Source organism: Protobothrops mucrosquamatus, unplaced genomic scaffold (assembly GCF_001527695.2).
Source record: "Protobothrops mucrosquamatus isolate PMUCROS unplaced genomic scaffold, P.Mucros_1.0 scaffold1163, whole genome shotgun sequence".
Taxonomy (NCBI): Eukaryota; Metazoa; Chordata; class Lepidosauria; order Squamata; family Viperidae; genus Protobothrops; species Protobothrops mucrosquamatus.
In genome coordinates, this window is record NW_015387378.1 from 471,881 (window position 1) to 491,322 (window position 19,442).

Here is a 19,442-nt window from a genome sequence, read left to right on the forward strand (position 1 = left end):
AAGGAACTCAAATGTTTCGGGTGTGGTGGTCACCACAAGAGGGCTGACTGCAGGTTCCGCACAGCTGTCTGCAGAGCATGTGGAAGACAAGGTCACATCGCAGCCGTTTGCCTAAGACGTGGAAAGGTAAAGTATCAAGAAGAATTGCACCAGAAAAACACTAAGGTCCCTAGTCAGAATAGAGTAGGCTTCTGCGCATTGCGCAGAAGTGTTTATAGAACAGGCACACATAGACCACTTAAAAAGAAGTTGTCACTTAAGGTGAAGCTGCAGGGAGTGCCATTAGTTATGGAGCTGGATACGGGATCCACCCTGTCCATTATTTCATTGCATACTTTCAGGAAAATCTGCACTAGCAGTGGAGTTCAGGTGAGGCTAAGGCCTTCCAATATCGTACTAACTGATTTCCAAAACTCTAGAGTGTGCATTAAGGGGGAGGCCACCCTTTCTGTACAGTATAAGAGTTTTGTGGGTCCTTTGGATGTTCTGGTTGTTGGGGGTGAAAGAATGAGTCTGATAGGACTTGATTGGTTTGAGGCCTTGGGAATTCAAGTCACTGGCTTGCATAGCCTGCAAACATTAAGCCTTACAGCAGTATGTGAGGAGTTTGCAGATGTGTTTAGTTCACAGCTTGGATCTTACCAAGGGCCTCCTGTTTCGTTGAAACTTGACCCCAACATCACACCCATTCGAGTTAAGGCCAGGAGAGTGCCTTTTGCGTTGAAAGGAAAAATTGATGCTGAATTGGATAAGTTAATCCAACAAGGCATTTTAGAACCTGTAGACTCGAGTACATGGGAAACCCCCATTGTTACGCCTCTTAAGGCTAATGGGGACATACGTATTTGTGCTGATTACAAATGCACTATAAATAAGGCACTTCAGCAGCACGCTTATCCTGTTCCTGTAGTGGGGTATATTCTGGCTTCTCTTAAAGGAGGGAAGTTTTTCACAAAGCTAGATTTGGCTCAAGCGTACCAACAGTTACCTGTTGATGAAGCAGCTGCTGAGGCACAGACCATTGTGACACACAGGGGTGCCTTAAAGGTGAAGAGGCTCCAGTTTGGAGTAAATGTAGCACCCGGTATTTTCCAGAGTGTGATGGAAAACACATTAAGCGGCATTCCTGGGGTTTGCCCTTATTTCGATGATGTTCTCATTGCTGGGGATTCTGTGCATAATCTGGCAGAACGACTGAGGGCTGTTCTGCTGCGGTTTAGGAAGGCAGGGTTAAAGCTTAAAAGGAACAAATGCAAGATAGGAGTCATGTCCACTGACTTTTTGGGATTCAGAATAGATGCACAAGGCATTCACCCTGCTGAATCAAAGCTGAAGGCCATCCAGGAGGCTCCCCGTCCCAAGTCAAAAGGCGAATTGCAAGCTTTTTTAGGCCTTTTGAATTTCTATAATGTTTTCCTTCCTCACAAGGCTGCTGTGGCGGAGCCTTTACATAGACTATTGGACAAACAGGCAGTCTGGCAGTGGACCAAGGCTCACGATCAGAGTTTTGCTGGGGTTAAGGCCTTGCTCATGTCCAATAATGTGCTTGCTCATTTTGACGAGAGACTTCCTGTTTGCATCGCTTGTGATGCTTCCCCTTATGGGGTGGGTGCTGTTTTGAGTCATTTGAAGGCTGATGGAACTCAGGTTCCAGTTGCTTATTACTCCAGGACTCTTTCTTCTGCTGAGCGTAACTATGCTCAAATTGATAGGGAGGCTTTGGCTATCATTGCGGGTATTAAGAAATTCCATGATTTCATATATGGTAGGCATTTCACGGTCTATACTGACCATAAGCCTTTGCTAGGGCTGTTCACTACAAATAGGCAGACACCTCAAATCATTTCTCTGCTCATGTTGCGGTGGTCTATTTTTTTGTCCGCTTATGATTTTTCCTTAATTCACAAACCTGGAAAAGAGATGGGCCATGCGGATGGCCTAAGTAGGCTACCCCTGCCTGATGTGGAGGCTGACCCCACTCCTGCCATTAACATCCTTTCCATTCAGGAGTTGCCGGAATCTCCCCTGAATGCCCGGGATGTAGCTGCTGAAACTGCCTCTGACTCCACGCTTACACGCGTACTGTCTTGGGTACTATCTGGGTGGCCTGATAGGTGCCCTGGTACTGAGTTTCAAAGTTATTGGTACAAGAGGCACGAGCTATCCACCTTTAAGAGTTGCCTATTGTGGGGCAGCCGCGTAGTCATTCCTACCTCGTTAAGGTCTAGGGTCCTGATCTCCCTTCATGAAGGTCATCCTGGCATTGTCCGGATGAAGGCTGAACGGGCATCAGTGAATACCACCGGTCCCAATCTATCCCTGTATCTCCGTGTACATGTACCCACAGTGAACACGGTCGCGAGCTCCGCAGAGATGCCCCAGGCACCTGTGCACAAGTGGGAAGAAACGCTTAGGCCGTGGTCACGTGTACACGTAGACTACGCTGGACCATTTCAGGGGCAATTCTTCTTGGTGCTTGGGGACAGCCATTCTAAATGGCTGGAGGTCATACCTGTATCATCCACCACTACTGGCAGAACCATCCAGGTGTTGAGGGGCATTTTTGCAGCTCACGGCTTGCCAGATGTCTTAGTTTCAGACAACGACCCGCAGTTCACGTCGGCTGAGTTCCAGGCTTTCCTTCAAGCAAACATGATCCGGCATGCGACATCGGCACCTTTCCACCCTTCCACCAACGGTATGGCTGAACGGATGGTGCGCGTCACCAAGGACGCCCTGAAGAAGCTGACTTATGGGGATTGGCATCATCGGTTTGCTGATTTCCTTTTTGCTCGTCGCACTACACCTTCTGTAGCAACTGGGAAAAGTCCAGCTGAACTACGCTGGGGTCGTCGACTGACCACTAAATTGGACAGGTTGCATCCTGATCGGTTGGTTCCTTTGGAGTCTCCAACTAGGGCCCCACAGTGTTTGACCGTGGGCATGCCGGTGTGGTCCCGGAACTATGGCCCTGGCCACCCTTGGGTTCCTGCTGTTGTATACAAGGTGACTGGACCGTTGTCATATGAGGTCTCCGTAGAGGGCGGCCGCGTCCTGAGACGACACATTGATCAGCTTCGCCAAAGACTGGACTCTTCTCCTCCTTCACCTGGGTCTTCTGTGGGGGGGAGGGGGACCTGGAGGGAACAGGGGAGGGTTTGTCCCAAGGTTCCGCAAGTGTGCCCAATGGAAATTCATGGGAGAATAACCCAGAACACCCTGCAACACACACTCCAGATAGTGAGATTTTCCGGGAGAGTCCTCCAAACTCACCTAATACAAGGGAATGGGCGTATGCCCAAGGAGGTTTGGTCAGTAGGTCCAGGTGGAAGTCTGCAGTTGGGACAGAAGCTGGAAGGGATGTTCATGACCCTTTTTCAGCTAACGCACAACATGGGGTGGTTGGTCCTAGGGGCACCGAGGACACAGGATACAGCTCAGCCTTGGTAGGTGGCAGCGAAACATTAGACTTCCAAGATTGGTCCATTGTGGACCTGGGAAATTCCACAGCATTCAGGAGTGGGAAACAGGGCCCTGACAGACCGGGTAGAACGGTCGTAGAGGGTGAGCCACCTTGTGGCAGAAAAGGAAATCCTGGGCTGTGTAGCCCGATGGACAAGCTAGCAGGCCAGGCCCCTGTAGTTAAGTCACCGGGACCACCAGGGTATAGAAGAGGGGTTGTTCCCACTGCACATGAGGCTCATGGCAATCGAGAATGTTCCCCGGAGCTGAGGAGATCACAAAGAGAAAAGAGGTCCCCAAGATATTTGGAAGATTTTGTAAGGTTGTTGTCAACCTGTTAGTATACCTGGTAGCTGGGTGATAGCACGGTACCGTTTGTATCACCTGAGCTACCCTAGCGCAGTTATAGGTCTTTTAGGCCTCAAGCCCAATCAGAGGTCGCGGGCATGATACATGTGAGCACATGTGCCCGATGAGTTTAATCCGGGGGTGAAGGGGTGTTGTGTCCCGGGACTTGCAGCAAACAAGCCCGGGCAGTTGCCATGGCAACGGGCTGCAGAAGCTGCCCGGGGGCCAGACAAACTGGCAACAGCCTGCGCGCATGCGCAAGGAAGCGCGCGCGAGCAGTAGCAACTTTACCCGGACCGTTCTTGTTCGTTATTGTTGGTTGAAGCAGAGGAAGAAGCAGGAGGCCTGTGAGTCTCCGTTTTCACTGTATGACTCTAAGTGCCATTAAAGAAGACATTTGGTTCACACAATGCCTGTTGTACTAGTCATTGAATCCAAGGATTTAACACAAATAACTTCATCTGTTTCCTCCAAGGCATTTTACTATATTCTGTGATTTACTATGTTTCCCTTTTCCAAATATTTTAATATTTATATTGTTCATGTTACTTTTTAAAGCACACATTTGGAGATAGATTTTTAAATGTTGGAGATATATTTAAGCATAATTTTTTAAAAAATCTGCAGACTGATATATAAATAAGTCAAGTTTATGGATGTACATAAGCAAATCAGAAATATTTATTTGCTCAGGAATAGAATGGAGAGGATGTCAATAGGCCAGGTTTGAGGGAAATTCAAATTATTGTACATTGAGTTCACATGGGTAGGAGAGAGACTAAAATTAGGGGAACCTTTACATATTTTAAAAAGTGCTGAATCCAAATTTCAAGAGGAATTAGTGTTGAAGCACCCTTTAAAATAAACTTCCCATATCATTCTCCATTATGCAGAGTTCTCCTTTTCCAAAAAATTAAAAAAAGGATTTTTTTTCCACATGACATATTTCACTTCATTCCACTAGCTACAGTCCATAAAACTTAAATGTTTCTTGATTTGGTCTGCTTATATTTCAGCTATTAAGTTCCATCAGAGTAAAGTAAATGTGCATAAATAAATCTTGGCACAGAACTGCCTCTTTTGGAGCATGTGGGATAATTCACGTAGAAGTTTACACTGCATGATATTTAGAATTCTAGATAGGATACAATATCTATGAAAGATTAACAGGCTGTTGAGCAGACATTTTAAATGCATTTATTAATTAGGGTTCAGATTACGCTATATAGCAGGATTATTTTTTTTACACTAAAAGGTTTAATACATGCTTTTCTTATATAGGAACAAAAATTTATTTTACCTGATTGATTGTATGAAGCCCATGCTAGATTTTCTCCACATTTTCCACTGCTAGATTCAGGACTGTGTTTGAGGATTCTTGTGCTAGCAAGTGCTTCTGAATACCTTGTTTAACACAATAAGCAAATATTTGCTAAATATAGAGAGCACATAAAGGGTTTAGCCAGAAGTACATATGATTTAATTTGCAACAAAATTTTACACTAATGAGAAAAAGCCATCTATCCCCCTTTTTCCATTTTATTGTGCAGCCTTTGCTATCCTGTGGAGCATGATTGTCTGTTGGTTTATGGACAAATGGATTGCTCTTTAATATGACTGTCTGACTGGGCCTACAGAATCCCAGCCCTAGCACAGTGCTTCTTGTATTTAATAAGATTGAACTTCTTGCATTTAAGGTTCCTTCTCAGTATTGAATTTCTGTGATAGCCTCCATCTGGAATGTCTTCTACTTTGAACCATTTTTCTAATTTGTACTTCTTGCTGTATTTAGTTCTTGGCACAACGTTTGATTTGGACAATGAATACTGAATTCTATTGGTACAAACATTATTTCCTTTGAAATAGGTCTCTATTTATTTCAATGCTCTTGCTCCTGGATTTGCAACAGTTGTAACTGCTATTTAATTTTCCAGCCTGAAGAAGCCAATAGCTGTTAATGTAAGTTAAGTTTAGTGTTATTTGAGCCCACAAATTAATTTGTTCTTCTGTTTGCAGAAGTTGTTTGGAATGGGTTTGCACAAGTATGTTTTAGCAATTGCACTTAGACTTTACAGCACTCTCTGAGCAGTTTACAAAATCAGCAAATTGTCCCCAACAATTTGGGTCCCCATTTTACCAACCTCAGAAGGATGGAAGGCTGAGTCAACCTTGAGCCCCATCAGGAACAAACTCCAAGGTGTGGGCAGAGTCTGTCTACATTCTAACCACTGTGCCAACTTTTCCTTTTCAATCTGCCAGGGTATCTGAAGAAGAACTATGAACCTGAATTATTTGCAGAAGGCAAACACTCAGGTTGTAGGAAAGCAGAAATAGCATGTGTAGAATCTCTCTCTTCCTTCAAAAACAGATTTATTTTTCTACAATGCATAATGTGGGATTAGACAATGGGTCTACCTAGTAGTAGTATTCATCCTCATTGCTGAATTGCAATTCAGATGTAATCCATTAGAGTTCAACCTGCTGCTTCTATATATTAGGTGCTACTATGTACCACTTTCATCAGGTTGGTGATTTCCTCCCTACCCCCAGATAACAAAGGAGACATTGCTACCTTAATGTAATCAGCAGAGCTTCTTTTTCAATATCTTGAGCACTTACATATCCCTCAAGCGGCAATGTTGGTATTATGCAGTCAGATTACAGATGAATTCTGCTTCTTGCCATTTTCAGGGTTAACAACTCCCTTTTGCGAGAACAGGTGGACTACTGTGAGGCTGATGTGCAACACAAACAAATTGCATGGTCCTGTTCTAAGCAAGAAGTAGTGGTGGTGATGCGTAAGACATGCACTCTTTTCAGCTTTCAGCTGTGGGCTAGATGGATACTTCAACTGGCTTCTATATAATGTGGTGCCTGTGAAGGGTCAGATCAGGAAAATGTTCAACACTTGGAGGACGGCTTGGAGGAGGCTTCTATATAATATGGTGCCTGTGAAGGGTCAGATCAGGAAAATGTTCAACACTTGGAGGACGGGGACAATGCCAGCTTTTCTTTAAAAAGGCAGTGGTGTACCCACTCATGAAGGGGCTTTCCCTAGATTCAGTCAAAGATTAGACATTATCCAAAGTTTGCCTTTAAAAATAAGTTGTCATGGAGAAGTACAGAGATGATTTGGAAAAAATATGTGGTTATTGTATATTATTATTATTATTATTATTATTATTATTATTATTATTATTATTATTATTATTATTATTATTATTATTATTATTATTATTATTATTACTACTACTACTATTTAAGAACCAGTTTGGTTAAAAGCACCAGGCTAGAAACTAGGAGACTGTGAGTTCAAGCCCTGGTTTAAGCACAAAATGCAGGAAGAGGACAAGCTCTTTTGAAAATTTTGCTGAAAAGATTCATGGATTGAGACATCTGCCAAGAATCAAGACTGACTGAAAGGCCTATGCACACACAAAAGGACATATATAAATTATACGCTACATTTGTTACTATTGAAGAAATATTATCCATATAATATATAAATAATATATTATAGAGGATCTTACTAATTTAAATTATTGTAGCATCAAATTGTTCAATTCTACACAAATGCATTTTTATACAAATTACTATACCAGATTATAGCATGTCACCAATTTTCTTGTAAAAATGGTATTATCTTTGAAGCTAATATTTTGTAATCATGAAAAAGTATAAAACATTGGTTTGAGTAAGTATATTCTTGAGATCCACATTGCAGGTAGTCCTTGAGATACGATCTGACACTTAATAGCTATTGGAAGTTACAATGGACTACAAAAGCTACATATAATCCTGGTAGCTGGTTATGATCATTGGCCCTTATATCTGACCAGAGACACTCTAGAACAAGGATTTTCAACCAGTGGTACGGGTACCACCTGTGGTACATTGGCACCTGGCAGGTGGTACGCAACCATCCTAGAAAAGTGGTAGTGGGGGAGGGGAATGAGCTGAACCAGTGGCAGCACCGCCCAAGCCTGATGGGGGTTCTTCTGGGCTGAGCAGAAGCTCCAGGATCAGCGCCGAGCTCCAACTGGAGCCTGGCGCTGATCCTGGTGCTTCCACTGAGCCCTGACAGCCCCGAAGAAGCACTGATCCTGGCGCTTCCACTGAGCCCTGACAGCCCTGCAGCTCCAGCCATCTCTCGCTCAGGCTTGTGCGATGCTGCCACTGGTTCAGCTCATTCCCCTCCCCCGCTACCACTTTTCTAGGATGGTTGTGTACCACCTGCCAGGTGCCAATGTACCACAGGTGGTACCCATACCACTGGTTGAAAAGCCTTGTTCAACAGAATAACACAAAATGGTGCGGATCCCTTTTATACCCTTCTGCAGGGAGCAATGTCAACCAATAAATGCAATGTATTTTTCCCACCTTGCGCATGCGCAATAGGCTGGAGACAGCCTGTCTGGCCCGGGCAGCCTCGTGGTTTGCTCGGGACTCTCTGCAGCTTCCTACATCTGCTGTGTCAATCACAGCCCAGATCATAACACCCCTCCCCTCTTATTTCAAAACACATAGAACTTACTATTTTACATTACTACAAATCTAACAGCTTTTCAATTATTTTGAGCATGTTCTTATTTCTAAGAACACTTAAGCCTGCCCACCTACTAACAGGAACTTCACAAATACTTTGGTGGGCCTCTGGCCTGCTCTGATCTTTTTGAAGCAGTTGACAGTGCCCGGTCTACACGCTCACCTGCCAGGCTCAGCAGACTGGGACTTTGATGCCCACTAGGTACAGGTGAACCCACATCATGCTGACTGGCCGGGTCCTGTAAACCCAGACCAGAGTTCCTTGGTGGGGTGGAATTCCCCAGATCCATGACAGACCCCTCTTGGGAGCACTGTCCTGTAGGCACAAGGCCAGCAGATGGAGTGGCCTGAACAGCTGGTTTTGTGCAATGTCCCATGGACCCAGTGCCAGAGTTAGAAGCCGCCTCGTTGGCAAAACCCCTATGTGCAGAGTGCAGACCCCTGTTTCCGCAGGAAGACTGAGATCCATGATCGTGATCGTGGTCCTCCTCCCCCCCCCCTGAGAGCAGAGTCAGGAGCGGAAGGATGACTGGGTAGCCTCCAGTGCAGCTGGTGAATGTGCGGACGCAACACACGACCATCTTCCAGAGCCACTTTGTATGACAGCAGCCCAGTGACTTTGCAGACCACTGCAGTCACCCAGAGATGTCCAGGTCCATAGTTCCTTGCCCAAACCAGATCGCCCACCTGTAGTCTCCTAGGTGCCCGTGTCTGTGACACCTGTGAAGCCACCCGGTCTGGGTGCAATCTGTCCAGTTTGGTAATGAGACGGCGACCCCAGCGGAGTTCAGCTGGGCTTTTCCCAGTAGCTGTACAAGGTGTGATGCGGTGGCAAAGAAGAAAGTCAGCTAACCTGTGATGCCAGCTCCCATGAGTCTCTTCAAGGCGTCTTTGGTTGTGCGCACCATGCGCTCAGCTTGGCCGTTGGAAGCTGGATGAAAGGGTGCTGAAGTAGCATGGCGGATCATGTTGGCCTGTAGGAAAGCCTGAAACTCAGAAAAAGTGAATTGAGGGTCGTTGTCGGAGACAAGAACATCTGGGAGCCCATGGGAGGCGAAGATCCCCCTCAACACCTGGATGGTCCTGGCAGTCGTCGTAGTGGACATTGGAATGACCTCTAGCCATTTAGAGTGACTGTCCACAATGAGGAAGAATTGCCCCTGAAAGGGGCCAGCGTAGTTGATATGAACCCTCGACCAAAGAGCATGTGTTTCCTCCCACCTGTGTACAGGAGCCTGTGGCATTCCAGGCCTAGACTGTTGACAAATGTGGCACCCCTGGACCTGGGTCTCAATCTCCTTATCAAGCCCAAGCCACCAGAGATAGTTGCGCGCAAGAGCCTTCATCCGGACTATGCCCGGATGTCCCTCATGCAGAGATTGCAAGACTCTAGTCCTCAATGAGGTTGAGATCACTACCCTGCTACCCCACAGGACACAACCCTTAAAGGTGGATAACTCATGCTTCCTTTTCCAGAAATTCTGGAAATTGGTGCCAGGACACGTGTCAGGCCATCCTGACAGCACCCATGTCAACACACGTGTTAATGTGTGATCATTGGTTGTTTCTGCAGCCACATCCCTTGCATTGAGGGGTGACTCAGGCAACTCCTGAATAGCTAGTATGTGGTTAGCTGGAGCAGGATCTGATTCAACAAGCTATAGAGGCAACCGGCTAAGGCCATCTGCATGGCCGATTTCTTTGCCTGGTTTGTGAACCAGTGAGTAGTCATATGCAGAAAGGAAAATTGACCACCTCAACATTCTAGGAGAAATTATGTGTGGGGTTTGCTTGTTTGTTGTAAACAACCCCAACAGTGGCTTATGGTCTGTAAAGACCGTGAAGTGGCAACCATACAAAAAGTCATGGAACTTTTTTATGCCAGCCACTATGGCCAAGGCTTCTCTGTCTATCTGTGCGTAATTACGCTCAGCAGATGACAGAATCCTAGAATAGTAGGCTACAGGGACTTGTGTCCCATCAGCCTTGAGGTGACTCAAAACAGCCCCGATCCCATAAGGGGATGCATCTCAGGCTATACATACTGGCAGCTGCTCATTGAAATGAGTGAGAACAGCATTTGAAGACAACAATGCCTTGACCTCTGCAAAACTCCTTTTGTGGACTTGTGTCCACTTCCATGGAGCCTGTTTGTCCAAGAGCCGGTATAACGGCTCTGCCACTGCGGCCTTGTGAGGGAGGAAAGAATGATAGAAATTTAGAAGCCCAAGGAAAGCTTGAAGCTCGCTCTTCGACTTGGGGCTTGGGGCCTGCTGAATCGCTTTGAGCTTAGATTCAGCAGGATGGATGCCTTCTGCATCTATACGAAACACCAGGAATTCAGTGGAAGTGACTCCAATTTTGCATTTGTCTTGCTTAAGCTTTAGCCCCGCTTTGCAGAAATGCAGCAAAACGGACCGAAGCCTCTCAGTCAAGTTTTCGGGTGATTCCCCTGCGATGAGGACATCATCAAAATATGGGCAAACTCCCGGAATGTTACGGAGCGTTCGCTCCATAACGCTTTGGAAAATGCCAGGGGCTACGTTAACCCCAAACTGCAGTCTTCTGACTTTCAAATCTCCCCGGTGCGTTACGATCGTCTGGGCCTCTGCCATTGCCTCATCAACCTGTAGCTGTTGATAGGCCTGAGCCAAGTCAAGTTTTGCGAAAACCTGGCCTCCTTTAAGCAGCACCGGATAAGAGTGCTGCTGTAATGCTTTGTTTAATGTGCCTTTATAGTCAACACAAATGCGGACTTCCCCGTTGGCCTTAAGTGGCGTGTCTATAGGTGTTCCCCATGGACTGCTATCCACAGGTTCTAAAATACCTTGCTGGAGCAGTTTGTCCAGCTCGGCATTAATCTTTTGCTTCAGCGCAAAGGGCACCCGATGAAGCTTAATTCTAATTGGGGCAATGGATGGGTCCAACCACAATGCAATTGGAGGCCCCTTGTACGACCCTAGTTCTGGGCTAAACACATCAGCAAACTCCTTGCAAACTTCAGCAAGACCTGCTGTTTGCAAGCTGTGTAGCCCAGTCACTTGAATCCCAAGTGCCTCAAACCAATCAAGTCTAATTAGACTTGTATGGTCACCCTCAACCACAACAATGTCCAGGAACCCTTTGAATTGCCTACGCTGCACTCTGAGCGTGGCCTCCCCTTTCAACCTGACTCGGGAATTCTGAAAATATGTTAAGATCAGATTCGACGGCCTGAGTTTAACTCGCTGGCTGCTTCTACAGCAGATTTGCTTGAAGGTGTCCTGGGATATGATTGACAGAGCTGAACCCGTGTCCAGCTCCATCATTAAGGGAACCCCCTGCAAATTGACATCAATGTGCAGATTTTTCTTCAATGGTCGGTGGCCCCCAGTTCTCAAAACACTCCTACAGGACGTGCAGAAACCCACCCTATTCTGGCTGGGGACCCTGATACCTTTCTGAGGCAATTTTTCCAAAGGACGGTCTTTCTTGCGACCCAAACAGATGGCGACTATGTGACCTTGCTGGCCACATGCCTGGCAAATAGCAGAGCGGAATCGGCAATCGAAGCGCTTGTGGCGTCCTCCACATCCGAAACACCAAGGGAATTGAACTGCCTTGTCAGCTTGCTTGTCAGCTCGCTCTTGGGGCCTTCTCTCCGCTGGCTGCTATAGACGGTTGACCTCATTTTCGAAATTCAACTCAGCTACCTCTTGAGCAACCTCTTGATGGATGGATCCCAAACTCGTAGGGTGCTTGGAAAGCTGCAAGGCCTTGACTGCTCCTCCCGCTGCTTCGTCGGCCGTGATCTCCCTTAGTGCATCCTGGAAGGAAACGTCTTCCTTTGCAAAAATCTTTTGCTGCAGCTCGCAGCTCCTCAAACCACAAACTAGACAATCTCGAAGTCCTTCCTCCAGGTCTTTGAACTCACAGGGCCTAGCAGCTTGTCGCAGCACAGCAATAAAGTCCGCAGCAGACTCTCCTGGACGTTGATCCCACTGTTCAAATGTGTGATGCCATGCAATCACCGATAGCTTCGGTTCAAAATGTTCCCTTAACATTTTCTTCAGCTCAGTATAAGCGATGGATTCCAGAGGTGCTGGGGCAACCAGATTTTTGGCAATATCAAATGTCTCTTGCCCAGAGACATACAGTAACATTGCAGCTTTGAGCCCGTCTTCCCGAACTTGGTTTACTCGAAAGTAGTTTTCTACTCTGGCAACATATGAGCTCCAACGTTCAGGGTGAGCTGTATCGAATTCGGACAAATGCCTTATCTTAGACATCGTTACTTCTTGGCAGCCTCGTCAATGCCTCATGCTGCTCTGGCTTGTGAAGGGGTTCCAGGACGAATCTTGCCGAGCTCTCCTCCAGTGTCTTCGTACTGGCAGGCAGAGTCACATGAGTTTGGAACGCCGCACTTCCAAGCGCTTCGGGCCTTCCGTGGTGAGTCAGCCTCTTTTTCTATCATTGTTTCCTTGCAGCATGATCCCACCTTCATCGCCAATGTTCTGTTCTGAGCATTGGTAAGGCATTGAGACAAGACAGGAGTAACAACAGTTGCTTCTTTATTCAATCTTCAACAGAACAACACAAAATGGCGCGGATCCCTTTTATACCCTTCTGCAGGGAGCAATGTCAACCAATAAATGCAACGTATTTTTCCCGCCTTGCACATGCGCAATAGGCTGGAGACAGCCTGTCTGGCCCGGGCAGCCTCGTGGTCTGCCCGGGACTCTCTGCAGCTTCCTGCACCTGCTGTGTCAATCACAGCCCAGATCATAACACCTTCCCTACCTCAGAAACTCACATTTCTTCAATAAAGAAAACAATAAAACCAAAAAGTTTGGAGGGACAGACTTATTGATCTTTCGTCCTTCCCCTCAATTAGCTACTAAAACTAAACACTCTGTCCTCCAATCTCAATCCCCAGCTCATTTGCTAAATTTACTGCATGCCTTAACCAGCTCATTTGCTAAATTTACTGCATGCCTGGAAAGTTACTCTGTAAGTTGCCTATTTTACTGACAGGTTGAAGAGCTTAAAAAAGAAAAGAAGGAGAGAAGGAAAGAACATCTTTTTGTTTGTGTTGAAGAACTGAAGAAAACGTTCAGCTCAAAAAAAATGCAGCTAGGGCATAAATGTGCAGCAAATGGCTGCAACAAAAGCTGGGTCCTAAAGGGAGTCAGATAGCAAAACACTTGGAAACTTTTGAAAACTTTTTGCTGCATTATCCCGACAGGCAGCTGATCAGAGTAGAGGCCCATCTTACAAGTGTGGCTTCATTGACCAAGCATGGAGGCTTGTTTGGAAGTTTTCTGGCATTAGAATGCAGTGTTGGGCCTCAATTTAGCTGTGCTCTTCCACTCTTCTGGACTGCTTTTCGCTTTGCTTTTTGGTGCTTGTCTGTCTCAGTTGGGTAGTGGGGCCGCCCAGGGCCCCCTTCACCCATCAGGTACCACTGTTTGCTTAGCAACCTGCATATTCATATAACAGTGGCATTAGGGAGAGCAGGGAGTGAGGTTCATTAAGAGATATTATCTCACTTAATATTTGTCATCACTTTCAACCATAATGGGCTGCAGGTTCCATTACAGTCATGGACTACTTGTATCAAAAAGATTGTCTGCAACCCAAGTATAATGCTATCATATTTTTCAATCAAGAAGATCTCATTGTACTTACTGCTGTGCTTCTCTATTTAATTTTTTACAGAGTTTTAGTGAAGGAACACCGTGCTTCTTCCTGTAGTCATTGTGGGCTCTTAAGACTTCTCCTGAAAATTGCTTGGAAGCTAATGGAGTATAAAATATTAGAAATATTACTAAATAAGAGCATGGCAAAATGCAAAAAAAACCTGTAAAGAATAAAGTCAGTTTTATAATTTATAGAAAACTTACTCTACAATATTTGAGTCTTGGATATATGAACTCTACAAAGATACATTTTAGAATTAAAATTTGAATCAGTCCAATCCATCCATTCATTCATTATTTTGTTCAACAATTGAATGGTTAATAAATTGAGGCACAAATGAAGATAATTAGTTAACCCTAAGCTAATATCTCCTAATATTCCTATGGGAATTCTGTTGATAATTTGAGGGTGGCTGTGCTGCTCTTTATTCATCCCTGATTTCTGTCTCAAAATACAGGTAGTCCTCGAGTTACAAATGGAATGGAGCTTGCCCATTGCATTTGTAACTCGAGGATTTGTAGGAATAAATCTCATACCTTGAACGAAATCATTCCCTGCTTTTACCCACTAATCGAATGCATCGTATGTTAAGTGCACATGAGGTATCTCAGGATGAGGAAGGCCATGGGGGGCCTAGTGATGGAAGAGGCCCCCAAGGCCTCCCCAACCTACTAAGATACTTCATGCTTCTCCCTCCCTTCCTGCTGCACTGGACTCACTTATCTTGCAAAGATCTGTCTCCTCTCTGCTGCTATTTCTTTGCCTTTAAGGGAGAGGAGAGTCAATGGAAGCTCCTAGGTGCCTTAATATCACACGAGTTCAGGCACCCATCCTCTTTTGCAGACAAACCTTCCAGTCTCCATCAACTCTCTGTCAGGTCTCCATCCAGGAGGAAAATATTTGAACGCCTATGGGGCGCTTGGAAATGGAGCGATTTGCTCCCTTCTGAGTTTCTCATAGGTACTCAAACACTTTTCACCCTGACAGAGACCTGATAGAGACTGAAAGCTTTGTCAGCATGCAAATGGAGTGCTTGGAAGCAGAGCAATTCGCTCCATTTCCAAGCACCCCATTTGCAAGCAGACGAAGCTTCCAGTCTGTCTGAGTGAAAGGTGTTTGAGTACTTATGAGGTGCTTGGAAACAGAGCAATTTGCAAATTGGGTGCTTGGAAATGGAGCAATTCACTTTGCTTCCAAACACCCCATTTGCACACAGATGAAGCTTCCAGTCTCCGTCAGGTCTCCATCCAGGTGAAAAGTATTCCGGTGGTGGCAGAAAGCAGTTGGGGGAGAGGAGCAGGAGACAGGCACTGCAAACACTTTTCATGCTGAGAATGAAGTTTTCTGGGGTCCGTGATCTCATGAGAGTTCAGGCACCTAGTCTCTGCAAAAGAGGTTGGGTGCCTGAACTCGTGCAATATTATGGCACCTAGGAGCTTCCATCGACTCTCCTCTCCCTCAAAGGCAAAGAAACCATGGCAGAGAGGAGACAGATTTTTGCAAGGAAAATGAGTCAGGTGTGGCAGGATGGGAAGGAGAAGTGGTTGTGTGGAGCAGGCGGAGAATAGGGTGAATGTTGCAGAGCCTCTGCAGTCGTTCGTAAGGCAAACAACTGCAGTGGTGCTGCAACATTTGTAATTTCGGAACTTGCTCATAAACAGTAGGGGGCACTTATCACATACCTTCGAACAGGTGCTAAGTGAATGCTCATAACTTGGGGATTACTTCTATGTACAGGTAGTCCCTGACTTATTACCATTTGTTCAACAACCATTCAAAGTTACAACAGCAATTTAACTCCCACCCACCTGCCTATCTACCCTTCACTGATAACTTTCATTGCCCTGTGCTCTGATGCCCTTTTAACTTTTACTGTCTTCTTGCTTCTATTGCTGACATGGCATGCATTGTCAGGCTGCAAGGCTTGGATTTGCACTGTGACAAAAAAAGCCAAAAGCAGCCACAAAGCACCAAGAAGCCCCTAGGTGGGACAAGGAGGAAGAAGAGGAAGAGGGCGGAGGAGGAGGGGGAGGAGGGAGGAGGAAGAGGGGGAAGAGGAGGAAGAAGAAGAGGAGGAGGAAGAAGAAAATGAGGAGGAGGAGGAAGAGGAAGAAGATGATGATTCAAGATCCCTTCCAAATCTGTTATTCTGTTAAAAATTCTATTTCTAACATGTGTAATATTAATATGCAGATCTTCCATTTTGCTGAAAAATAACCTAGACCAAATGTATACATTTAAATTTTAAAAAAAGAATATAGAATGTAGAGTAGTGGGGTTGGAGGAGACCTTCAAAGTCTTCTAGTCCAGCCCCCTACACATGGAAGGAGATCTTATAACATTCTGGAGAATTGGCTGTCCAATCACTTTTTGAAAATCTCCAGCAATTGATCATCCAGAAGCAGGCTGTTTCACTGATTAATTGTTCTTACTCTCGGGAAATTTCTCCTTAGTTATAGACTGGATTTTTCTTTAATGATCTTCCATCCATTATTTCTTGTCCTGGCCTCAGGTCCTTTGGAGAAAAAGGTGACCATCTCAGCCCTTTAAATACTGAAAAGCTGCTATCATATCACCCTTAGTCCTTCTCTTCATTAGACTAGACATACTGTATATACATATACATATACAGTGGATATAAAAGTTTACCCATCTCAGTTAAAATGCCTGGGTTTGAGATGTAAAAAAATCAGACCAATATAAATCACTTCAGAATTTTTTTTGTCTTTAATATAACATATGAGCTGTACAATTCAGTTGAAGAACAAACTGAAATCTTTTAGGGCGAAAAAATAAAAATAAAAAAGCTTACAATAATGTGGTTGCATAAGTGTGTACATCCTCTTCTAAGTAGGAATGTTGCTCTCTTCAGAATTAACCAAACTAATTCAAACTGATAAATAGTAATCAGCATATACTGCCATCAATTAAAGTGACTCTGATCCAGTCTATGTAAAGTTCAGTGCTTCTAGAAGGATTTTTATGACAATTGCCTGTTACTTCTTAGAGCAAAGTCACAGTCTGCAAAGAGCTTATAAAATATTAAAAGGATCGTATTGTTGAAAGGAATCAGTCAGGAGAAGGGTTCCATATCATTTCCAAGGCAATGGATATACCATTGTGGGAACAATCCAGAGAAAAAAATATTTTTGGGAATATTAAAAAGGCATAATATATTTCCCCAAAGGATTTTAAAAGCAGAAATCAACACACACACACACACACACACACACACAAGTCTCTCTGCCCCAAACAGAAACCAGGTCTACAGAAATGCAGATGTGATAATCTTGTCAGAAAGATTGGAGTCAGGAAACTGGGATTAGAAAGAAAGATCCCTAGAATCAACAATCCCTCACACCAAAAATCCAACAGTCATCAACTACAGCCCCAGGGAAGCAGGATATGACCTTTGGGACATAATAGAATTAATCTACCACCATCAGAATACCAGAAAGGCACACTCACACTCAGGTCAAAGTTCATGCCACAGGAACAACTCCAAACAAAAGCCCAAGAAGGTATTAAAACCCACCTCCTACTGTATATGGTTACTTTTTTTCCAGAGCCATCTCTCTGTCTGGCTTTAAACTAAAACCTTCTTTCTAAAGCAGTCTCCATTTTTGTCTATTTCTGACTTGGACTGGACCCTGATGAAGATTTTTCCTTCAACAATTTGGCACTCAGGACAGGACTCCAAGCTAACCTCTTCAATGAACTGAGACTGGTAAGTCCATCTTGCCAGCAGTAGACCCCTTGTGTCTGTGGATGGGTTTCCCAGGTCCTGCCCATGTGGAGCGAGGGTAGTAAAGGGAGTTTTGAGTTTGAGCTCAAGGTCTGTTTTGGAAAGAAGGTGAAAGTGAGTACCTCTAAATTTTAACTTTAAAGCCCAGGGGGGTGAGAGAAATGTGTGTATGTCTGTGTGTGTGAATGAGAAGACCTTTTCCCAATCACAGTTGGATCTTTCTCCCTCTGGCCTTTCCTAACAGCAGAAAGAATCTGTTTAAGTGACAGACCCTGGAAAGCATGAGGGTTTGGCCAGAGCACAGGATCTTTTGTTAGGGAAAAGGGAGAGGCTGTGTGAGATGGAATGGAAAAGTGAATGAGAGAATTGGATTTGGGCAACCAGCTGGTAAGGCCCAGTAAGCAAAGCCCAGGTCTGGGAAGGAGGTACTCATGTTTGCTGCTTGGAAGAAGCAGTCAAGTACTCTCAGACTTCTCTGAATCCAAAATAGTAAAAGTAGAAGTGCACACAAAGGAAATGTTGTTCAGGAAAAGTTGTGAATAAAAGTGTAGTTGTAAGCAGTTGTGAAAACCCAGTGGAAGAAGGTTCCCATACCTGTTGGTTGGGGACAGCAGGTCCTCTCAGACCTCTTTTTGGTCTGAAAACTGAAGGCAGTGTTCACATTAAAGGAGGGGCCTGTTCTGTTTCTTGCGTTGGTAGGCATTGAAAAGGCAGGACTCACAAAGAGGTACTTCTTTATTTGCAGCTAAACAGAACTCTGAACAAAATGGCTCCACCCCTTTTTATACATTCAGTTTAGGGTGCTGTCAGCCAATGAGTGCAACATATTCTCCCACTTAAATGCATACTAATGATTAGCCAGACAGTAAGTCTGATTAGTAGGCCACATGGTCTGCTAATGATTTCCTTGCACCTGTTCCTAGTTTAAGCACAGTACATAACACCCCTCCCCTCCTGGATCTTTAGCACATACTTCCTATTTTACAATACTATACCCGTTCCCACAACACACATTATAACAGTCCATAATACACAACATTATAAGTCCTACAAACACAATATTAAAATGCTGTACATTTCCATTTCAAAGTAGCATACATAAGCATTTCAGTTTGCAATAAAAATACATAAGCATTTTCTTTAAACTTGCAGTGACAGAAACCTTATGTAGTCCTTCAAAAACTTTGGTGGGCCCTTGGCCCGCTCCGATCGTCTCAAAGCTGCTGCTAGTGCCCGATCTGCAAGCTTGCCTGCCAGACTTGGCAGACCGGGACTTTGGGACCCATTTAATACAGGTGAAACTGGATCATGAAGGCTGGCCTGTTCCAGTAGACCCAACCCTTTGTCCATTTGGCTTTGGCTGGTCTGTTCTGGTAGGCCCAAACCAGAGTTCCGAGGTGGGGTGGAATTCCCCTGATTGGCGTAAGAAGCCGGTTGGGAGCACTGTCCTGTTGGTGCAATGCCTTAAGGTTGTTGAGAGTGTGGTTGCATGGCAGTTCCCGCGGCACCTGGAGGAAGCAGATTATCTAGACCCATACCAGTCGGGCTTCAGGCCGGGACACAGCACGGAAACGGCATTGGTCACGTTGGTGAATGATCTCTGGAGGGCCCGGGACAGGGGTTATTCCTCTGTCCTTGTGCTTTTGGACCTCTCAGCGGCTTT

General features: G+C 45.1%; 1 protein-coding gene across 2 annotated transcripts in view; it reads right to left on the reverse strand.

The window, feature by feature from the left end:
* GLIPR2 (GLI pathogenesis related 2) overlaps positions 1-19,442 on the reverse strand; it is a 59,649-nt gene that overhangs the window by 29,295 nt on the left and 10,912 nt on the right. For both annotated transcript variants that reach the window (XM_015820696.1, XM_015820697.1), the window contains exons 2-3: positions 14,023-14,131; positions 5,111-5,214 (exon numbers count right to left, since the gene is read on the reverse strand). In XM_015820696.1, the coding sequence (XP_015676182.1) occupies positions 5,111-5,214; positions 14,023-14,131 (213 nt within the window). The remainder of the gene's footprint in view (positions 1-5,110; positions 5,215-14,022; positions 14,132-19,442) is intronic.